Source organism: Mchenga conophoros, linkage group LG18 (assembly GCF_057382185.1).
Source record: "Mchenga conophoros isolate Kocher_MC1m ecotype Shallow Benthic linkage group LG18, M_conophoros_male_GT1.1, whole genome shotgun sequence".
Classification (NCBI taxonomy): domain Eukaryota; kingdom Metazoa; phylum Chordata; class Actinopteri; order Cichliformes; family Cichlidae; genus Mchenga; species Mchenga conophoros.
This window is the reverse complement of record NC_140543.1, coordinates 35,239,021-35,257,682: the sequence shown is the minus strand read 5'-3', so window position 1 is coordinate 35,257,682 and position 18,662 is coordinate 35,239,021. Positions and strand designations below refer to the sequence as shown.

General features: G+C 40.2%; 1 protein-coding gene and 1 long non-coding RNA gene across 4 annotated transcripts in view; one reads left to right on the top strand and one right to left on the bottom strand.

The window, feature by feature from the left end:
• The window catches only part of LOC146554267 (uncharacterized), a 95,223-nt gene that overhangs the window by 25,000 nt on the left and 51,561 nt on the right, over positions 1-18,662 (top strand). For 2 of the 3 annotated variants that reach the window (XM_085253661.1, XM_085253660.1), the window contains exons 2-5: positions 526-851; positions 6,684-6,882; positions 13,380-13,578; positions 17,465-17,558. In XM_085253661.1, the coding sequence (XP_085109787.1) occupies positions 526-851; positions 6,684-6,882; positions 13,380-13,578; positions 17,465-17,558 (818 nt within the window). Of the gene's footprint in view, positions 1-525; positions 852-1,245; positions 1,416-6,683; positions 6,883-13,379; positions 13,579-17,464; positions 17,559-18,662 lie in introns of those variants that run through there. The other variant, XM_085253662.1, reaches the window with a different exon arrangement.
• LOC146554268 (uncharacterized) lies at positions 7,114-18,533 on the bottom strand. Its single transcript, XR_014889418.1, has 4 exons — positions 18,233-18,533; positions 17,405-17,544; positions 11,812-11,904; positions 7,114-8,090 (listed from the first exon to the last, which is right to left on the bottom strand). It is a non-coding gene; the product is annotated as an uncharacterized LOC146554268 (long non-coding RNA).

Below are 18,662 nucleotides of genomic sequence, written 5' to 3'. Positions count from 1 at the left end.
CTTATTTCTGGAAAGATTTTGAAAGGATGGAACATAAGGAAGCAGCTGGGTATAATGGATAACTATAATTTAAATATTACATTCTATTAGGACTATTAGTTGAATGAACAAAATGTGAGAAATAATAGTGTTTCAAACATTTAAAAAATTACAAGGCGCAGCTGGTTCTCTGTGTTTAATTTAGGGCACTGAACCTGAAAAATGGTCCAAAATACTTCGCTTTCAGACTGGAATAGCCAGGGATTTGATTAATAGATGCCCTGTTCAACTGCCTGAGCTACAGCCATTCCCACAACAGAGATTTGAGGAAAGACATAAAAAGACCACAGAGACACCACCACGCAAGAATCTACAGAAGAGCGTTAGATTGAGAATGGTAGCGATCAACTCTGATACACTGAAAATTCAAAGTTGAGAACTGAAAAAAGTCATCCTGTCATATAAGTTTTTTTCTCCTGTAAATCTTCGTTCTCTCTGCACTTCCTTCTACCATCACTCCTTTTTCCTCTCATCCTTCCAACTTAGATCCAAGTATCTCCCCTTCGAGAGCCTCTTCTGCCTCTGCTGTGGGGGACAACAGCATAGACTGTCTGCTACAGAAGAAAGAACACACCTCCAGAAGCCTGTTGTCTAACCCTGACTTCTCCTACAGTCCATATCGATGCTCTCCCAATACCTTACCTCGAAGCTACCCCACCAATAACAGCAGCAGCAGACACAGCCAGATGGACAGCCTCATAATGCAGCACACACATGTGGAGAGGAAGAAAGAGGTCCTGGACCATGTGAGGCAAAAATATCCTCAACATAAAACCATTATCATAGGACATCAGGACTGCACAAACGAGCAGGTAAGATTTGTTCATCATTAGCAGTGTTTGAAAAATGAAATGTGGAGTGAATTTATGACTTTTTTTTATTCATTTTAAGGCCAGCAACAACCTGTTTTCATTTTAATGATCTTCTAAGCTTTATCAACATGTTTTTCACATTGTGATTTCAATGAGTTGCTGACAGACATTTATCAGTTACTGTTTTGCATTTTCTTTTCTAAAACGATGTATGTGTGTTGTTATAGTGGTAATGCTGAAGGGGCATGAGGTGTCTTGTGGCTTGTCATAAATTTCACGAGTAGTACTACTGATCTCCCAGTTAGACCGGTACAGCCAGCATTATTTGCTAAGGTGGAGTTGTGTTGAAACAGCAACGGGTGGAAAGGGGTGGAGTTTGTCAGTGCACCTGATCCAAGCAGAGAAACATGCGGCATGTAGAAACTACGACGTCTCAAAAGTCCGAGAAAAGAACCTTAAACCTGCCGTGAAACCGCAGGACTTGATTTTGACCCTTAGAGCTAAGTTACCTGGGAAGTGCTAAAACTCTAAAACCGCACTGCTGACACCAAGCATCTCCTCCAGGTAAGTTCCTCTAATTTATCTGTAAAGACCAACAGCTCCTCTGAGCCGCTCTTTTTCTACTACTTAAAAGACAACTTAGTGTAAAAGTAGCCAAAGCGATTAGCAGGATATGAACTTTACATTAGCCTTCAACTTGCGATACACAAGCTCCTGAGTGTTTGGAGCCGGCTCAACAAGCTGCTCCATCAGCGCGTCATTATGCGGGCTATTCAGCGTCTGCGCCAGATGTCTGTCACTGTTTGTTACGTCAGCATGTGACGAGAGCCAACACAAACAGAAAGGTACCATCATTTAAGGGATTCAATGGGTGGAATCCGTTCTGACCCAGCACTGCTGTTGTAGGCGAAGAGTCCACCAGGTGAAAGAACTAAAAGAACTGAAGACGCTGTTTCCTAATATCTATTTTCCACACGCAGGCATTAAGAAAAATGACACATTTGCGCAGGAATGGTGAGCATTCCTCACAAGTTTGATCTGTAATGACAACAGGGATGTCTGTTTGCGCTCAGATGAGTCATAATAGCCATAACAGCCTGCTGAAGCAGTGAGCCGGGATTATGATTATTGCAGTGTGCTGTTAGCTGTATGGGGAGATTTTTATTTTCTGTTCCAGTAAGTGGGGGGCACAGGGGCAGTAAGACATTACTGTCCTCTCAACCTACTTTATTTTCAGACTTTTTGAAGCTGCGGTGTGTTTTAAATGTGTCTCTCTTCAAATTTACACCTATGGGCATTAGAGACTCTGCACAAACTAACATACCATTCACAAACAAACAATTGTGTAATTATTCGCTATCGAAATATCACACCTTTGGAATATTAACAGTCTCATAGCAATTATATCCGCCATTTTTTACTTCAAATTTTAAAACACAAAGCCACAAGCTCTTATTGGTCATATTGAATTATTATCTTTGTGTGTTTTTGTGTGATTTATGTCTTTGGCTGTGTGCCCTGCTGATGATGCAGCTGGAATGCAGGTTGTTTCCTGTAATGTCAGAGAGACAGACTGATGGTTAAACCTTCATTATGTCCTTCCTTCTAGACTACTCTTTTGTTTGCATTGAATTTTATTATAAGTTTTATTCTATTGAATTTTAATAATTATAAACACTTTTCTGTGGAAAGGTTCAGTCCCAAATTATTTAAACATGCTAAAATAGCATTAAATCACATTACAAAAGGGAATCTTGTCTTACAAGACTTTTTAATGATGTTTTATGTATTTCTTATTCTGTCTCCTCTGATGTCCTGGTGTGCTTTTCTCTCTCGTGGACCCTAAAATTTTAATCTCCTATCTTGAGCAGTCATCCGATTATTAAAATAGAATAGTCATTCATAACACAGTCATACAAAAATAACATTGCCCCCCCCCCCATCATATTTTTAAGAGATGCATTCAGGGTTTGAGTCTGACCTGCAGCCTCTTCTCACTCTCTGAGAATTTCACGTAGATGAAAGAAGTTCGACGATTGTGGGTTAACATAAGATAACAACTGTATGCAGCCAACAATGTAGTTTTATGTGGTCTGCCTTTGTCAATTTTGATATTTTTTTCTCTTTTGTGTTATGACTTTGTTTGTGCTGCTTTGGAGGGGAACCGGGACCTGTGTCCAGGTGAAACTGAGAAGGTACCAGAGACTAGCTTCTAGGCTGTAGGGAGACTCCCAGTACCTGCAGCATGATAGTGTTGGCTTCCAATGTTTTCAACTGAAAATACATTGCATACTGCCACATAATCGCTATTGTCTCCTAAGATAAGTCAGTAGAGTAAACTATGGCTTCCCAGATTGCTTTGACACAGTGCACCAAAAACCCTGCCCAGAAACAGCTAGGGGCACACAAAGGAGAGGCATTGAGCTGACCCAGCCTCTAAACTCCCAGATTCCAATGTCATCTGGCAATTACTGGATAAACTAACACACAATCCATAGAGGCCCCCAGCTTGCAGCCCACAGGAGACAATGGTTCTGGTGCCCTGTGTGACAAAGTGGATGAGCAGTCGTAAAACTTTCAACTTGTCCCAGAAGTATTGACTTTTTGCACATTAAGCACATTATTCTCTCCATATATTTATTTACTATGATTTGTTATTGTCAGAATAACATTGCTGCACTGACTATCCCAGGTTTCTTTGTGTAAACACTATGTTGCCAGCAAAATCAAACATTCAGCAAATTAAAGCAAATATTCAGTCACATGTTACTTTATGTTTTATTATGTTGTTAATTCATTAAGTTATGAATTAACTTAATTGTGCATACATACATTGTTTCTTTGTTTTCGGTCTTCATGTAGGTCCGGTGTGGGGAAGGCCCGCCCAGACAACATCACACCATTATTGTGAATGTAGCAGCTAATGGACTGTAGCTAGATAAAAGATGAATCAGTACTGCAAGCTGAGCAGATCTCAGGTGGAATATTGAGCCATGACAGAGCAGATTACATGGAGAAATGCATGGGTTGCTGTCCATACAGAGCAACAGGGGAACCATAGCTGAACTGAGCAAAGAGTCCAGAGTGTGGAGAAGTAATCGAGTAAATTAAAAAGTGAACTCTGGAGTAGGGCTGTTCGATATAACGATATATATCGGATGACGATATAAAAACGTCTATCGTTTCATTTTACGCTGTCGTTTGTTTCGTGGTGTCGCAAAATAAACTCTTTACGGCAATATTTTTTCATGGTTTTGATGTCACTGTAGTGGCTATATTCATTTCTTAAACTTCTCTCTTTCTCTTATATTTAATATAACCACACTACGGACGGACAAGCGCCTGTTTTTATGCGTTGTGGTTCGCAACAACGACGGTAAAGAATAAAGTTACGTTGAAACCAAGCACACCATTGTTTTTCTTGTGAACCAATAAGTCTGATGTGTCACATGGCCCTCTTCCTATTGAAAAAACAAAAGTTGTATCCAAGATGGCCGACTTCTAAATGGCCACCATGGTCACCACCCATCTTGAGGAGTTTGCCCCCTCACATATACTAATGTGCCACAAACAGGACTTTAATATCACCAACCATTCCCATGTTGTTACGGTGTATCTATATAAAGGCCCACCCTGTAGATCGTTATATCGAACAGCCCTACAGAACATGTTTATTGAACATCTTAACATTCATGTTTACAAAAAACTTTCTGCAAACATTTATCCACATTAATGTGGCCCTGTTACTGAGACAAACTAACTTGTTTACATTGTCCGAGAGGAGAGCTGACCGCTTCTGATTTACAGTGTTGCCTGCAACTGAGAACAGTCTCTCACACAGAACAGTGGTTGCAGGAGTGGCCAGATATTTGCAAGCCAGCAGTGCCAGCTTGTCACCAGCTCCTGAATGAGCTACAGAATCAAGTGCATGATTCTGTCAGGCAGAAACTCCTCATCTGATTCATCTGTAATAGACTCATTTTCTTGGGTGGCTTATCTTCACAAGTCTGAGGTGGGGATTGATCATGCAGCAGTCTTCCAAGTGTGGGCCACACCCTCTCTCTGTCACTCTTGGGGAGGCACTTCCATCGAGCATCCAAAGCTGTGGCAATCTTGAGACAATCATTGTTGATAAAGTTTTCTTGGTGGGAGGTTAGGTGTTCTTGGAATGCTGTTTTAAACCTAGTTACATATGCAGAGTCATCATTAGAGGTTTCCATCACATGATGCAAGTGGGAGAGGGCAGGCAGTACCACTGAGCAGGAAATATAGGATTCCCCACCCAGAATCTCAGTTACATACCTGTAGTGAAAACACACAGACAGAGGAAGAGATGGAAGAAGAACAAAATGGTTATTAAAACAAGAAATGGATTTTCTTTAATCAATTAATTAAAAAAATTTTTTTATTTCTTTCTTGTGGCATCAGCATCACAAGTTTGTGGCTCTGCTGGATCAATGGCTCCTTCTGCTCCCCCAGGGTTGTTTGTCGTGTTTCCAGCTCTGGGACGTTGGTTGGAATATGTTTGAATTGACCAACAATTTTCTGAAACCTGGACAAATCCACTGTCACCAACACTCACAGTGATGCAACAAGGCATATGCTCAAATGGCAAAGGTTTAGCTGCAGCTGTTGAGTTTCGTGGACAATCAATCCCTACAGTTGTGAATTTCCCACCTGACACCTGACAGGGTGACATGTTTGGCTGCAGCTAAATTCTCTTGTTTTTTCCTTTCCAGTGTCTTAGAGCCCATTAATTTTTGACATTATTGTGCTTGTTGTTGGAGCCTTGTACAATGCATCTCGAAAGGCAACTTGCAAAACCTTTGTAAGGGCTGTGTCCTCGACGATATTAATAGTTTTGCAGTTTGGTGCAATCTACTTGCCAGTTGTGTCTGTCAATTTGTCTGAGGTAGACTTACTGAGGCCCCAATGCTCCGTGAGAGTGGTTTGCCACAAGCTGGGCGACACGTTAGCCAAAGTGCTAGCAGCATCCCCGAGTAGCATATGCTTTGTGTGATATTTTTACCCTGGAAGTGCTTCGGTAAAAAGAAAATAACTTCCTGCACAATGTGCATAGTACTTTATGTCGGTCAACTGTTCTGTCTTGTTGTTGTAATTAAAATTTTCTATCAAACGAGCCAATGTGCTGTTTATCATCTTCCATATTGAGTTGACTGGTTCTTCTGGCCGTTACTACCAGATCAACTGCCCATTTGCGCATGTGCCAAGATAAAAAATGTAATCAGATTAGTCATGATGATGGATTAAGCTGCATTAACGTGTTAATTTTGACAGCCCTAATATATATGGATATATATGTCCCTTAACATGAGGCAGCACGGTGGCACGGTGGTTAGCACTGTTGCCGCACAGCAAGAAGGTCCTGAGTTCAATTCCACCATCAGGCCGGGGTCTTTCTGTGTGGAGTTTGCATGTTCTCCCCGTGTTTGCGTGGGTTCTCTCCGGGTACTCCGGCTTCCTCCCACCATCCAAAGACATGCAGCTTGTGGGGATAGGTTAATTGGATAATCCAAATTGCCACTAGGTGTGAATGTGCGAGTGAATGTGAGTGCGAATGGTTGTCTGTCCCTATGTGTCGCCCCAGACTGGCGACCTGTCCAGGGTGTACCCCGCCTCTCGCCCTATGACAGCTGGGATAGGCTCCAGCGCCCCCCGCGACCCTGAAAAGGATAAGCGGAAGCGAATGGATGGATGGATGTCCCTTAACATAAGATTTGATTAGTAGTGGAAGCACTTTTAATAATTTTTTTTTACCATTTTCTCCTCTCTCCCATAATCATAATCCTTTTGCTTTTTCTTTCAATCCAGGTAAGGAGTCCCTGGTTTGTTGACAGTCCCCAAGGTGCTGGTGTCCCACACTTGGTGAAAGAGCAGAACAGGCTGGTTTCAAGTAGCATGTCTGGTGGAGAGATGATACCCCTATCTGCTGCCTTTACAAGGGGCTCTAAGGCTAGAGCAAGTCTACCTGTAGGCCGCTCAAGTGGTCAGACAAGAGGTTGGCCGTTAGGTATGTAGACACATCTAAATAAATCTGTTCAATAACACTGTATGAAATAGTTTGCTTCTTAACTGATTTGGACAACACATATGAATATCCTGCAGAAGCTGTATGGAAAATATGGTCATGAAAATGCTGTCAGGATCCAATTTATGATAAAATACCATATTCCCAGATCACTTCCATCTCTCTTTAAAACATTTACTTTTAGAAGACATAATGATACAATAAACACACACACACACACACACACATTAAAAAAAACAGCATAGAAAATAAATGGATGGGTTTTTTGCGCTAGTAAAGTTGTGGAGTTGTATTTTGTATTTTGTCTCACATCAATTATATCATCAGTTATATCGTTATCGCATAAATATTTTTGGCCATATCGCCCTGCTCTACTGTGGAGTACCTCAGGGTTTTCTACTGGGGCCCATTCTTTTCTCTTTATATTTGCTTCCCCGTGGGGTCCATTTATAAAAAGCATAATGTCCTTTCATTGCTTTGCAGATGACCTCCAGATATACAGTTAGGACCAAATATATTTGAACAGAGACAATTTTTTTCTGATTTTATACAATACAGTACAACTTTATTTATATAGCACATTTAAAAAACCAGCGGTACACCAAAGTGCTTTACAATCGAAACAGGAAAATAAAGACATGGTTAAATAAAAGACGATTAACAAAGTACCACAAATGTCAGCAGGTTGAGTGCACTAATTATACAGGAATAAAGTTACCAAGAGCAGATATTGCTAAAAGATAAAGTACATAGATAAAAAAATTGAGCCAAATATAAAATAGGGACACCAACTAGATGGAAAAGCTAGGTTAAATAAGTGAGTTTTTAAACTGGATTTAAAAGATAAAATGGAGTCTGACGCACGGATAGCAATGGGAAGGTCGTTCCACAGGTTAGGTGCAACCAGGGCAAAAGCACGGTCTCCCCTAGATTTAAGTCTAGATCTAGGCTGAGCCAGGAGTAATTGGGCTGAAGACCTGAGGGCTCGCCCAGGGACATGTGGACTATGGAGATCGACCAGATAGCTAGGGGCTAAATTATTTATAATTTTAAAGGTGAGCAACAATATTTTAAATTCAATATGATATTTTATGGATAACCAATACAAATCCGCAAGAACAGGGGTGATAGAGGTATGCTTTCTAGTACCAGTCAGGAGGCGAGCTGCAGCATTCTGGACAAGCTGAAGTCTGTGAAGGAGAGCAGAGTGAAGACCAAATTAGAGAGAATTACAATAATCCAATCTAGATGTCACAAAAGCATGAATGAGTTTTTTAAGATCTTTATGAGGGACATAGTGCTTAGCCTTAGCAATAAGGCGCAGTTGGTAAAAGCTAGATTTGATTACTGAGGACACTTGTTTGTTAAATTTGAAAGAGCTATCCAGCAGGACACCTAGGTCACTAACCGAGTCAGAGAGAGAAGTGACAAAGGAACCAAAGGTATCAGCTAATATGTCCCATGGGGTATGGTTGCCAAACACTACAATTGCCGTTTTCTTTTCATTCAGGATAAGGGAATTGCCCAAAAGCAATTCTCTGACTTCTCTCATGCACTTGAGAAAGCAGTGCAACGATGGAGCAAATGTTATATTTTTCAAAGATTAAGTCTAGAGGGGCATGTATAATGAGAATAACATTGGGCCAAGCACAGAGCCTTGAGGAACACCACAGCATAAGGATGCAGTGGTGTGCATGGCTCTGTACATTACCACAATAAACTTTAAATGAAACAACTCAGACGGAGTTGATGTGCAGACTTTAGCTTTTATTCTGTGGGTTGAAAAAGATGTCATAAAAATGTGAGGAACTAAAGTATTTTTAACACAGTCCCTTCATTTCAAGGGCTCAAATGTAATTGGACAATTAAATAACTGAAAATAAAATGTTCATTTCTAATACTTGGTTGAAAATCCTTTGCTGACAATGACAGCCTTAAGTCTTGAACTCATGGACATCACTAGATGTCCTCCTGAAACTGAGTCAGTTTCCTCCTGACTCTCCCAGGCCTCTACTGCAGCAGCTTTCAGTTGATAATTTGATGATGTCATAATGAAGGGATTGCCAACACCTGCCCATGAAATAGCCTTTAAGTAAATTTTCCAATTGGTCCCTCACTGTAACGCAGTTCACCTTTTGCGGCCTTGCAAAATTAGTTTCCTAAAATTTTGCATTCCTTTTTTCTTTTTTCTTTTTTCTTTCTTGTTTTCTTTTTTTTTTTTTTTTTTTTTTTTTACAGCGCATTGTGTTCTGCGTCCTGATTGGCTATAGACCATTGTCAATCAATGGTTGCTCTATTCCCATGTTTTGGACCTGAAAACAGGGTTTGATGTTTGGTTTCGTTCTATAATACTGGACTTATTTTTCTACGAAGGTTTGAACTTTGAGGCTGTTTAAACTAGAGAGAAAATGTTCATGCTTGTCTGAGAAGTGTGTAGTGAGAGGTTTTAAACCCTTAAAACATCTATAATAATTGTTAAAAATAAAGCTGACTAGTTCGCAGATTTCACCTATCGCAGGTTACTTTTAGAATGTAACTCCCGCAATAAATGAGGGGCCACTGTACTTTGGTCCCTGTAAAAAGAGGGTGGAACATGTTAATGAGCTGAAACTCCTAAACTCTTCATCCAATTTGAGTGTAGACTTAAATGAAAGCTGAGAGTGTAAACATATCCATGCCCATTATATAACTATAATTGGAATTAGAGCTGGGCGATATGAGATTTTTTCATATCACGATATGTTTTTTTCATTTCAGGCGATAACGATATCTATCATGATATAAGCCAAATAACTATATTTGTAAGATTTAAATGTGCTGTTGCTCACAAGTAAAATGTGAAATAATCAGCAGCTTGTTTTTATTTAAATATTTATTTCCCATAATAAGTTCAACAGGGTAGATGTACTTAAGGAACATGAGACTTTTTCAGATAAATAAAGGCAAATATTGCAAACTACACAAAAGGCAGCCGCTAACGCGTTTAAGTTTCAAAATAGAACAAACGAAACAGACTAAATTGTCAATTCCACTTAGAAACAAAATATTAATTCTAAAAATAAATCTTAGTTTGTTTTACAGAAGAACAGACAAAACTGACTAACTTTTGTCAATATCAAATAAACTGAGAACTAAAAGGAAATTCTCAATCTCTCCTTGTTGTATAGCTGAGCTTTTCAAACAGTTTTAACAGTTACTTTAGTCTGACAAAAGCCGAATGACGAATTAGCGCTTCCAGTCAGAGACTGAGGCTACGTCCACACGTACACGGGTATTTTTGAAAACGGAGATTTTCCGTTTTCGTTTTAAAAAATAATCCCGTCCACACATAAAGGCAGAAATGAAGGAAAACGCTGCTATGAACATGCCAAAGCAGCAGGTAGCGCTAGATTCCTAACCGTGCCGAAATGTTGGCCAATCAGAAGTCTAGAAGCCTCGGTGGAAAAAGTAAACAAAGCTGGGGCATAGAAGCAGAACAGAGTCGTGTGTGTGGACGGACAGTAACTGTGTGTATATGTAAGCATTTAAACACTGCAGAGAGTAGAATTAACAGTAACAGTATTGTAGAAATTCATTTCACCGAAACAATAACGTGGCGCACAGTGTGACGCATGCACCAGTTTATTGTATTTCCAGACTTGCTTTCGGCACAATTTACAGTGCACGCTACTCTGTTTTTTGTCAGACTTGAAATAGCCGAAATACCTTCACACTACGGAACTTCTATGGCTCTTCCGTTCGACAATCTCTCCGGCATTGGAACCATCATCTGTTTTCTCTTCGGTCACGCTCGGTTGATTTTTCTAGTCGGCACACTCATTTCCTCCATTACCCGCTGGCTGCTTCCCAAACAAACACATGTGCGGCTTGGCACTTGTGCTGTACGTAACAAGTCACGCGACGTGACGCTGCGGCTGTGATTGGTTCGGCTCTGCGCTACTTGATTTGGATTGGCTGACCTTTTTTTTTTTTTTTTTTTTTCTTTGAGGACAAGAGCGGTGAGGTCTATCGCGATAGCTTAATTTCTCTATCGAGTAAAAGTTATATCGCGATACATATCGTTATCGTTCTATCGCCCAGCTCTAATTGGAATATGTTTCAGTAAACAGAAAAAAAACAAAACTTGTGTCAATGTCCAAATACATTTGAACACAGTTAGTGTTCAAATGTATTTGGACACTGTGTTCAAATACATTTGTATTTGCGTATACAAACCAACAGCCATATTTCTAACCAGGCACTAGTGAACTGTCCCAGAGATGTACAGTCGTGAGGAAATAAACTTTTGGGCAACCCAATCTGTTACATGGGTATGACAGCGCTATTGGTCCTTTAGTGTCTTACTGTCATCTGGTTGCAAGGCACCTTGGTGTGACTTTCAACAGTGCTTTAAAATTTGATAAACAGATCAGCTCAGCTGTTAAGACAAGTTTCTTTTAACTAAGGCTCCTCAGTAAGGTGAAGGCCTGCCTCGCTTTTATTACCTGTCATCTTAATTACTGTAACTCTTTATATGTTGGCTCTGATCAGTTCTTACTTCAGTGTTCAAAATGCAGATGTTTGCCTTTTGACAGGAAAGAAAAGGTGTGATCACATTACACCTATACTGGCATCCTAACACTGGCTTCAAGTCCGTTTCAGTATCCACTTTAAAATGTTATAACTTGTTTTTAAGAGTCTCAATTGTTTAGCGCCACGTCACTTAACAGAACTTTTGAAACTCTATGTAGGGTAATTTCCAATAAACAAAGTTTAAAAAAGGAGTCTTGTGTTCCTGGTTTCCAAAAGAAATGCTTCCAGTTGCATTATGATTTGAAGACTGTTTATGTATTACAAACTGAAGATGTAACAATGAACTCCTTCCTAAATAAGCATGGAAGTTCCAAAAAATAAGCAGTTATCCAGAACTACCTGTGCACACGGTCAGAAAACCGTGAGACTCCTAACCTCGCTGTCCATGCTCCGCCCCTTCCCTCTCACACAGGGTTTCATGCTGCTATTGCACTAGGGAGAAATGAATAAATCAGGAAGTGGAGAGGATTAGTAAGTGGGAAGTGAGGGCAGCTATGAAGAGGATGAAAAATGGAAAGGCAGATGTTTCAGATGATATACCTGTAGAAGTCAGGATATGTATTAATTCTTTAACCAGACTGTTTAACACAGTGTTGTAGAGTGGGGGAAAGAGTGTACTGCTTTTCAAGAACAAGTTTGATACTACAGTTCTGAACAAGGGTGAAGAACTTTACATCCGATTTTCTTCTTAACACAAATAAAGGCATTTGTGTCCCCCACTGGAATCAAACCAGCAACCTTTTGCTTGCTAATCAAGCGTGTCAAGCATTACTCAGTTGGAGGCATTAGAGTTGTAGCTGCAGAAATCCCTTTAAAACAAGTTTCATTTTATCAAGTTACCAACTGAATTAACATTAATCCTGGCAGCTAATTTGACTGCTGAGGTTTCTCCTAGTAGCATTTCTGTTAGATAGACAGTGTTGCAGTGGTTAGCTCAGTCATCTCACAGCTAAAAGGCCTGTAGGTCCGTAACTAAGTATGTGTCACGGCTGGGGCAGCAGTCGTATGGTGTTACGAGAAAAGGACCCAAAATGCACGAACTGGCAGGGGTGCGAGTGAGTGTTTATTTACAGTGACGACGAAGTACAAAAAGAGGAAATAAGGAACAGGGAGCTACTAAAGCCTAGACTGGGAAAAACTAATAAACAACCCTGAAAACATAAGGACACAGGATGATACACGGAGATGACACGGAGGAAGCAGGGCAGAGAGACGCGGAGAAACACTGAATAACACAGACGAACCGACAAGGATCACAGGCAGGCACACACTGTAAAAACACACAAGGTAATTAGGGAATGACACACCAGAGGGGAACACAGCTGAACCTAATAGACACAACGAGACACAGACCTTCAAAGTAAAACAGGAAATTCACAAACTGTTCTACAACACTAACTCAGGGACACGAACAGAGCACAGGAGGGAGCACACTAAAACACTAAACACAAGAACCAAACCCTAAGAATTAATACAAAACATAAGATGATACCAAAATGAAACACAAAACGCTGGGTCATGTGGACCATGACAGTATGCATATGAGACAAATTGAGTGCATAGGATAGCTCGTGAATCACTGGGATTTAAATAATCTCTCAACATGAATCTATTCATACTTCACACTTCACCTGCAAGCTCTTGTGTTGGAGCTTGAAGGTTTAGTTTATAAGCTGTCTGCTTCATAAGCCATTGAGAAGCAAGCACCTGTACCCTATTTAATTTAAAGATTTTGTTGTGGATTAGCATTCTTATGTTGTATATGGCTAAATATATTAAAATAAACATCAAAAATATTTATTTTAGCTGCCACTCATCAGTTTGCGTATTAAGATTTGAAGATGTTTCTTTGTACGGTTCTGACACAGACTGATGGCCCCTCTTCCTGCCTGTTTGTGTTGTGTCAGGTGTGCTGTTCCTGCAGTATGGGGAGGAAACAAAGCAAGTCTGGGTGCCCACAGAAATCAGCAATCAGGATGCTCTTCGGGCTTTGTTTGTTACCGCTTTCCCTCAACAGCTCACCATGAAGATGCTGCAGTCTCCAAACATGGCCATCTACATCAAAGATACCACCCGCAATGTTTACTATGACCTGGAGGATATTAGGTGAGGGTGGTAAAGAGAATGATATACACAATTACATAGTTGTGCTCATAAGTTTACATACCCTGTCAGAATTTGTGACTTTTTTGGGCCATTTTTTTGTTTTAGAGAATATGAATGCTAATGGAAAAACTTTTTACTCGCTCGTGGTTAGGGGTTGGGTGAAACCATCTATATAAAAATTTATAATCACAACACAAACAATCAGGGGTGTTAAACTAATTTTACATCATGTACACATGCAGCCCACTTTGATCTTAAGCAGGCAGCACCAGTGACACTCCCCTTTCTGTCAGTGTAAAAAACATTACATATTTAACTGGGGTTTTTTTTATATGATAAAGTGAGAAATGTGTCTGTTAGACTCTTTGGAGTTAGGTTGTTTAAAAAACAAATCAATTCTATAGTAGATAGTGAAAAACAGAAATCTTTCCTATTTTTACAAAGTTAGAGTGGTTTTGTTAGAGACATAGGTAAGCGTTTTGCAATTTGGAATAGTTTGTGAGAGCTGAAATTTCTTTTGTACTGAATTACACGTTTTTCTCCTCTTTGCAATCTTCTCTGAAGAGTGGCAACATGGGAGCTTCAAAACAACTCTCAAATGACCTGAAAACAAAGATTGTTCAACATCATGGTTCAGGGGAAGGATACAAAAAGCTATCTCAGAGATTTCAGCTGTCAGTTTCCACTGTGAGGAACATAGTGAGGATGTTGAAGACCACAGGCACAGTTCAAGTTAAGACCCGAAGTGGCAAGTCAAGAAAAATCTTAGATAAGCAGAGGCGAGGGATGGTGAGAATGGTCATAGTCAAGCCACCAACCAGCTCCAAAGACCTACAACATCATCTTGCTGCAGATAGTGTCACTGTGCATCGTTCAACTATTCAGTGCACTTTGCACAAGGAAATGCTGTATGGGAAAGTGATGCAGAAGATCAGTGACAGAATCAAGAATTAGAAAAAGTTGCATTTCCTGCAAAAATGCAGTGTGAATGCCGTGTAGTGGAATCTGCTGAAAAAAGCTGAAGAAGCAGAATTATCTGCTGAACAGATGTGTAGAAGCTGAACTGCTTGCCGAAGATGGCTATATTTGAAAGGGTACGCTGCAGAGTGTCAAGAAAGCAGTGTGCATGCAAGCAGGGAAGATGTGCGGCAACCGCCACAGGTAGGATTCGAACCTTCATCACTGGGTCTCTCGGCAGCTGCTCATCCCACTGAGCCAAACCAGTTCCAGTCCCAAAACAAAGATATGATGAGAGAAAAAATGTGCACTGCGCAGAAGAAGCTGAATTGTGCTGAAAAAAGAGATGAAGAAACTGAAAATTGTGCTAAAAAGAGGCGAAGGAACTGAAAACAGCTGAAAAGGGGTGAAGAAGGTAGAATTTGTGTTGAAAAGAGTTAAAAAACTTGAACTGTTTAATGAAAAAAATGTTGCCATAAGCGGGATTCTAACCCTGGCCTCCCGCTCTGAAAACGGCTGCTTATCTCACTGAGCTAAAACATGGCTCAGCCCAGCAAGCTAAACTGGTGATCACACTGAAAATGTGGTCTCTTTCATCAAATGGGCCAAAAAGTGGCATAAAAAGCTTAATATCTCAAAAAGTAGAAAAGTTGTGAGCACCAAAGGACATAGCTGGCATTAGCAGAAATAGCAGAACAGTTTAAATATTTGAATGGTGGCAATCGGCTGAAAACTGAGGGAGTAGTTAAGCGGCAAAGAAACGGAGCAACTAGAATAAGGTAGAAGAATAAAGTTTAAAGAGAAACAGGAACACAATGCCTCACCACATTCACACAATCAGTGAAGTTGAAGTTGCGCCAGGCCCGGATTTTTCAACAAGATAATGAACCTCAACACTGCTCAAACTCTACTAAGGCATTCATGCAGAGGAACAAGTACAACATTCTGAAATGGCCATCTCAGTCCCAACACCTGAATATTATTGAAAATTTATGGTGTGACTTAAAGCGGCTGTCCATGCTTGGAAACCATCAAACCTGACTGAACTGGAGATGTTTTGTAAAGAAGAATGGTCCAAAATACCTTCAACCAGAATCCAGACTCTCATTGGAAGCCATAGGAAGCATTTAGAGGCTGTTATTTCTGTAAAAGGAGGATCTGGGTACACGGTCGGCCCCCTGATCCGACTCATCCTTGCTGCTGGTCTATGGGCCGGGACACAGATGATCATGGCCAGTCCCCACTTACCGTCCGCAGAGGGATGGAATAGGCTAGGCCAGACGGCTCCCCGGGCTAGGTTGGGCGATGGGAGTATGTGGCGGGGTGTGGCTTGCAGGGAGGCTGAGACACACTGGAGCTCCATCAGCCAATTACGTCTCCCCTATTAAAGAATGTACTAGGACATGCGTTGTTGTTTTGTGTGTGGCTAGCAGCTGAAAAGCTGCGGCCGAGTGTTAGAGAAAAGAGCAACCAAATAATGAAGTGTCGAAACTGCAACTATGTGGTCCATCATTCATGTCACACAGTCCATTTTTCTTTAAGTGCTTCCTATTATGTATCTTGAAATCCACTTTTTTTCCCCGGAGAGTCCCGTATGTCAACTGAAGTTATTTGTGGGGGTTTTTCTTGCATCCCGAACAAGTTTTGTGGCAGTTTTGGCTGAAATGTTTGTTTCCATTACAAAAGAATTTTTCCACTTCTTTGTTTGAACACTGCTGATTGATGCTGTCAATTGCCTGGATATCATTTTTCCTGTTTCATAAAGTTCAACTATCGTCTCCCACAGATCCTTTGATCATTCTTTTGCTTTCCCTGTAGCTCAGAATCCAACATCAGTGCAGCACTGGGGGTTTGTCAGGAGCCCAGAAACTCACTGACGTTTTATACACACAAACTAATTACAAGGAAACAGATCACGGACTGGTCACCGTTATTATTAAAACTTTCATGGTATATAAACATTGATCATGGTCATTTTGGTAGTTTCTGTTGTCATTATGATTTAAAAAGGGTATGTTTGATAATAAATGGTTTCTCCCAACCACTAATCATGATTGAAATAAAAGTTTTGTATTATCAATCATATTCTCTGGAAAATGGCCCAAATATTACAAATTCTGCCACGGTATGTAAACTTACCAGCACAACTGTTTATAAACAAATCACAATCCCCTCTGTCCTTTTTACTCATTAACAAATTCAGATTATCTGTCACTGTGTTTTGTTATATGAAAAGATTTGTGTCAATTGTAAATTGAGGAAACATCTTTTTCACTTTTGCCATCTTTAATTGATACATAGTTTTCCTTAATCTTGTTTTTAGCACTAAACCTTACATACTCAGTCTGGCAGCTACACTTTTTGCTTCTTGTCAAATTCAAAAGGATTAAGAACCCTGAGGTTAAAAGGCTTCATCATTCAAAAAAAGCATACACTTCATGTCGTGCTCTAAATGGTTTGTATCCTCCATCCCCTGCTGTACCTAGAGATAATGGCACTCTCAATATCATCTCCTTTCAGTTACAGAGCCTCCCACCTTCTACAAAACGACTTCTCAGCGTTTTAGGTTTAGGCAGCAAAAGGAAATCAATTTGCCTCATATATCAACAGTAACTGGATTGAAATAGACAGCAAAATGTTAACAATTGCATGCTGAACATCACAACGATAAACTAAATAAAACTGTTCTCACAAACAAAATTTAGACCACCCCTTTATTTTAAAATATACGCTGCACAGCCATGAGACCTGTTTTGACCAAACAACATGTCTGATCCATTTAATTACTACTCAGCGATTTCAGCATACCACAACTTAAGCTAAATATTTAATAATGCGTTTCACATGTGTCAAAACTGATTCAGTATACCTTTTGTAGAAGTTGTTGCACACATTGATTTGTCACATCATGCAAATCTTTTGCTTCTAGAAACATCACCCCCAACTCCTTCTTGAAGGCGTATCATAAAGACCCTGAACATGTGTTCAAACATCATGCCAAGTCTGCCACTGTAGGAGGAAAGGTGAGTCAGTCAGCTTTTTTTGTTTTGTTTGTTTTTTTCAATTTAATGCATTGTGGTTTATTTTCTCCACAGAAAATGGTACATGCAAAAGGTCGTTAATATTTACAGTATATACAAGATCTTTAATCAAAGGGATAGTTAAACACACTACAAACAACATTTTCCCATTACATTTCAGCAGTACTAGAATTTTGAGCAAAGCTATTAACATCCATCTCTTTGATTTCAGGACACAGCACTGAAAGTGAATATAAAATGCAAAAATATTAACAGTAGTTATATGAGAGCCTGGACACTGAACCAGTGTCTGGTGTGGATCAGGCCAACTAAACATAAAGATCAGAAACTTCTAGTTAGGTTGTTAATCTGTCCATCAGAATAAAGGATTAGCAAAATGTATCCAAGTACGGGGCCCATTTACAGAGCTCTAACTGTTTAAAACCTGTGAACTTTGTTACACCCCAGCCCAGGGGAAACCGGTGCACAACACAAGGAAAATAAAAAGAAAAGAGAGAATGTCCTCACACTCCTGCTCTCAAGGAAAACAAACCAAAAACTGCCACAGAGTTACATAACCAGTCAGTTTATTAAATTCCAAAAGGTAGCGGGCGTCAGGGTGAGCATGGCCAAAACAACAAACAAAACTCTCTATAAATGAAGTGAAACTGACTCACCTACACGGAGAAAACCCAAAAGAAAATGCAGGTCTCTTATCTGCCTCCCTAACCAAAAACAGGAGAAAATAGCTTCTCAGCCCTACAGCTACCGAGTAAAAATACTTACAACTATTTACAACAAAACTATTCACAACACAGCAAAAGCTTCTCATTCCAGAGAACAGAGTCTCACACACAGCCACAGCTCATTGGGAGCAGGAAGCAGCCAGGGGCAGAAGGGTCCTCATTTACAGCCGGCCTCTCCCAGTGCTCCACCAATGGTCAGCCTCCACCTGGAACTCACAAAACATCAATAACATAGAACACAAACTACGCCACCCTCTGGTGTGTGACAGACAACAACCACACAGTACAAAACATGACTCCATGACACTGACTCATAACAACTTATTTGTATTTATTTTTGCATTTATTCCAAGCTATCTCG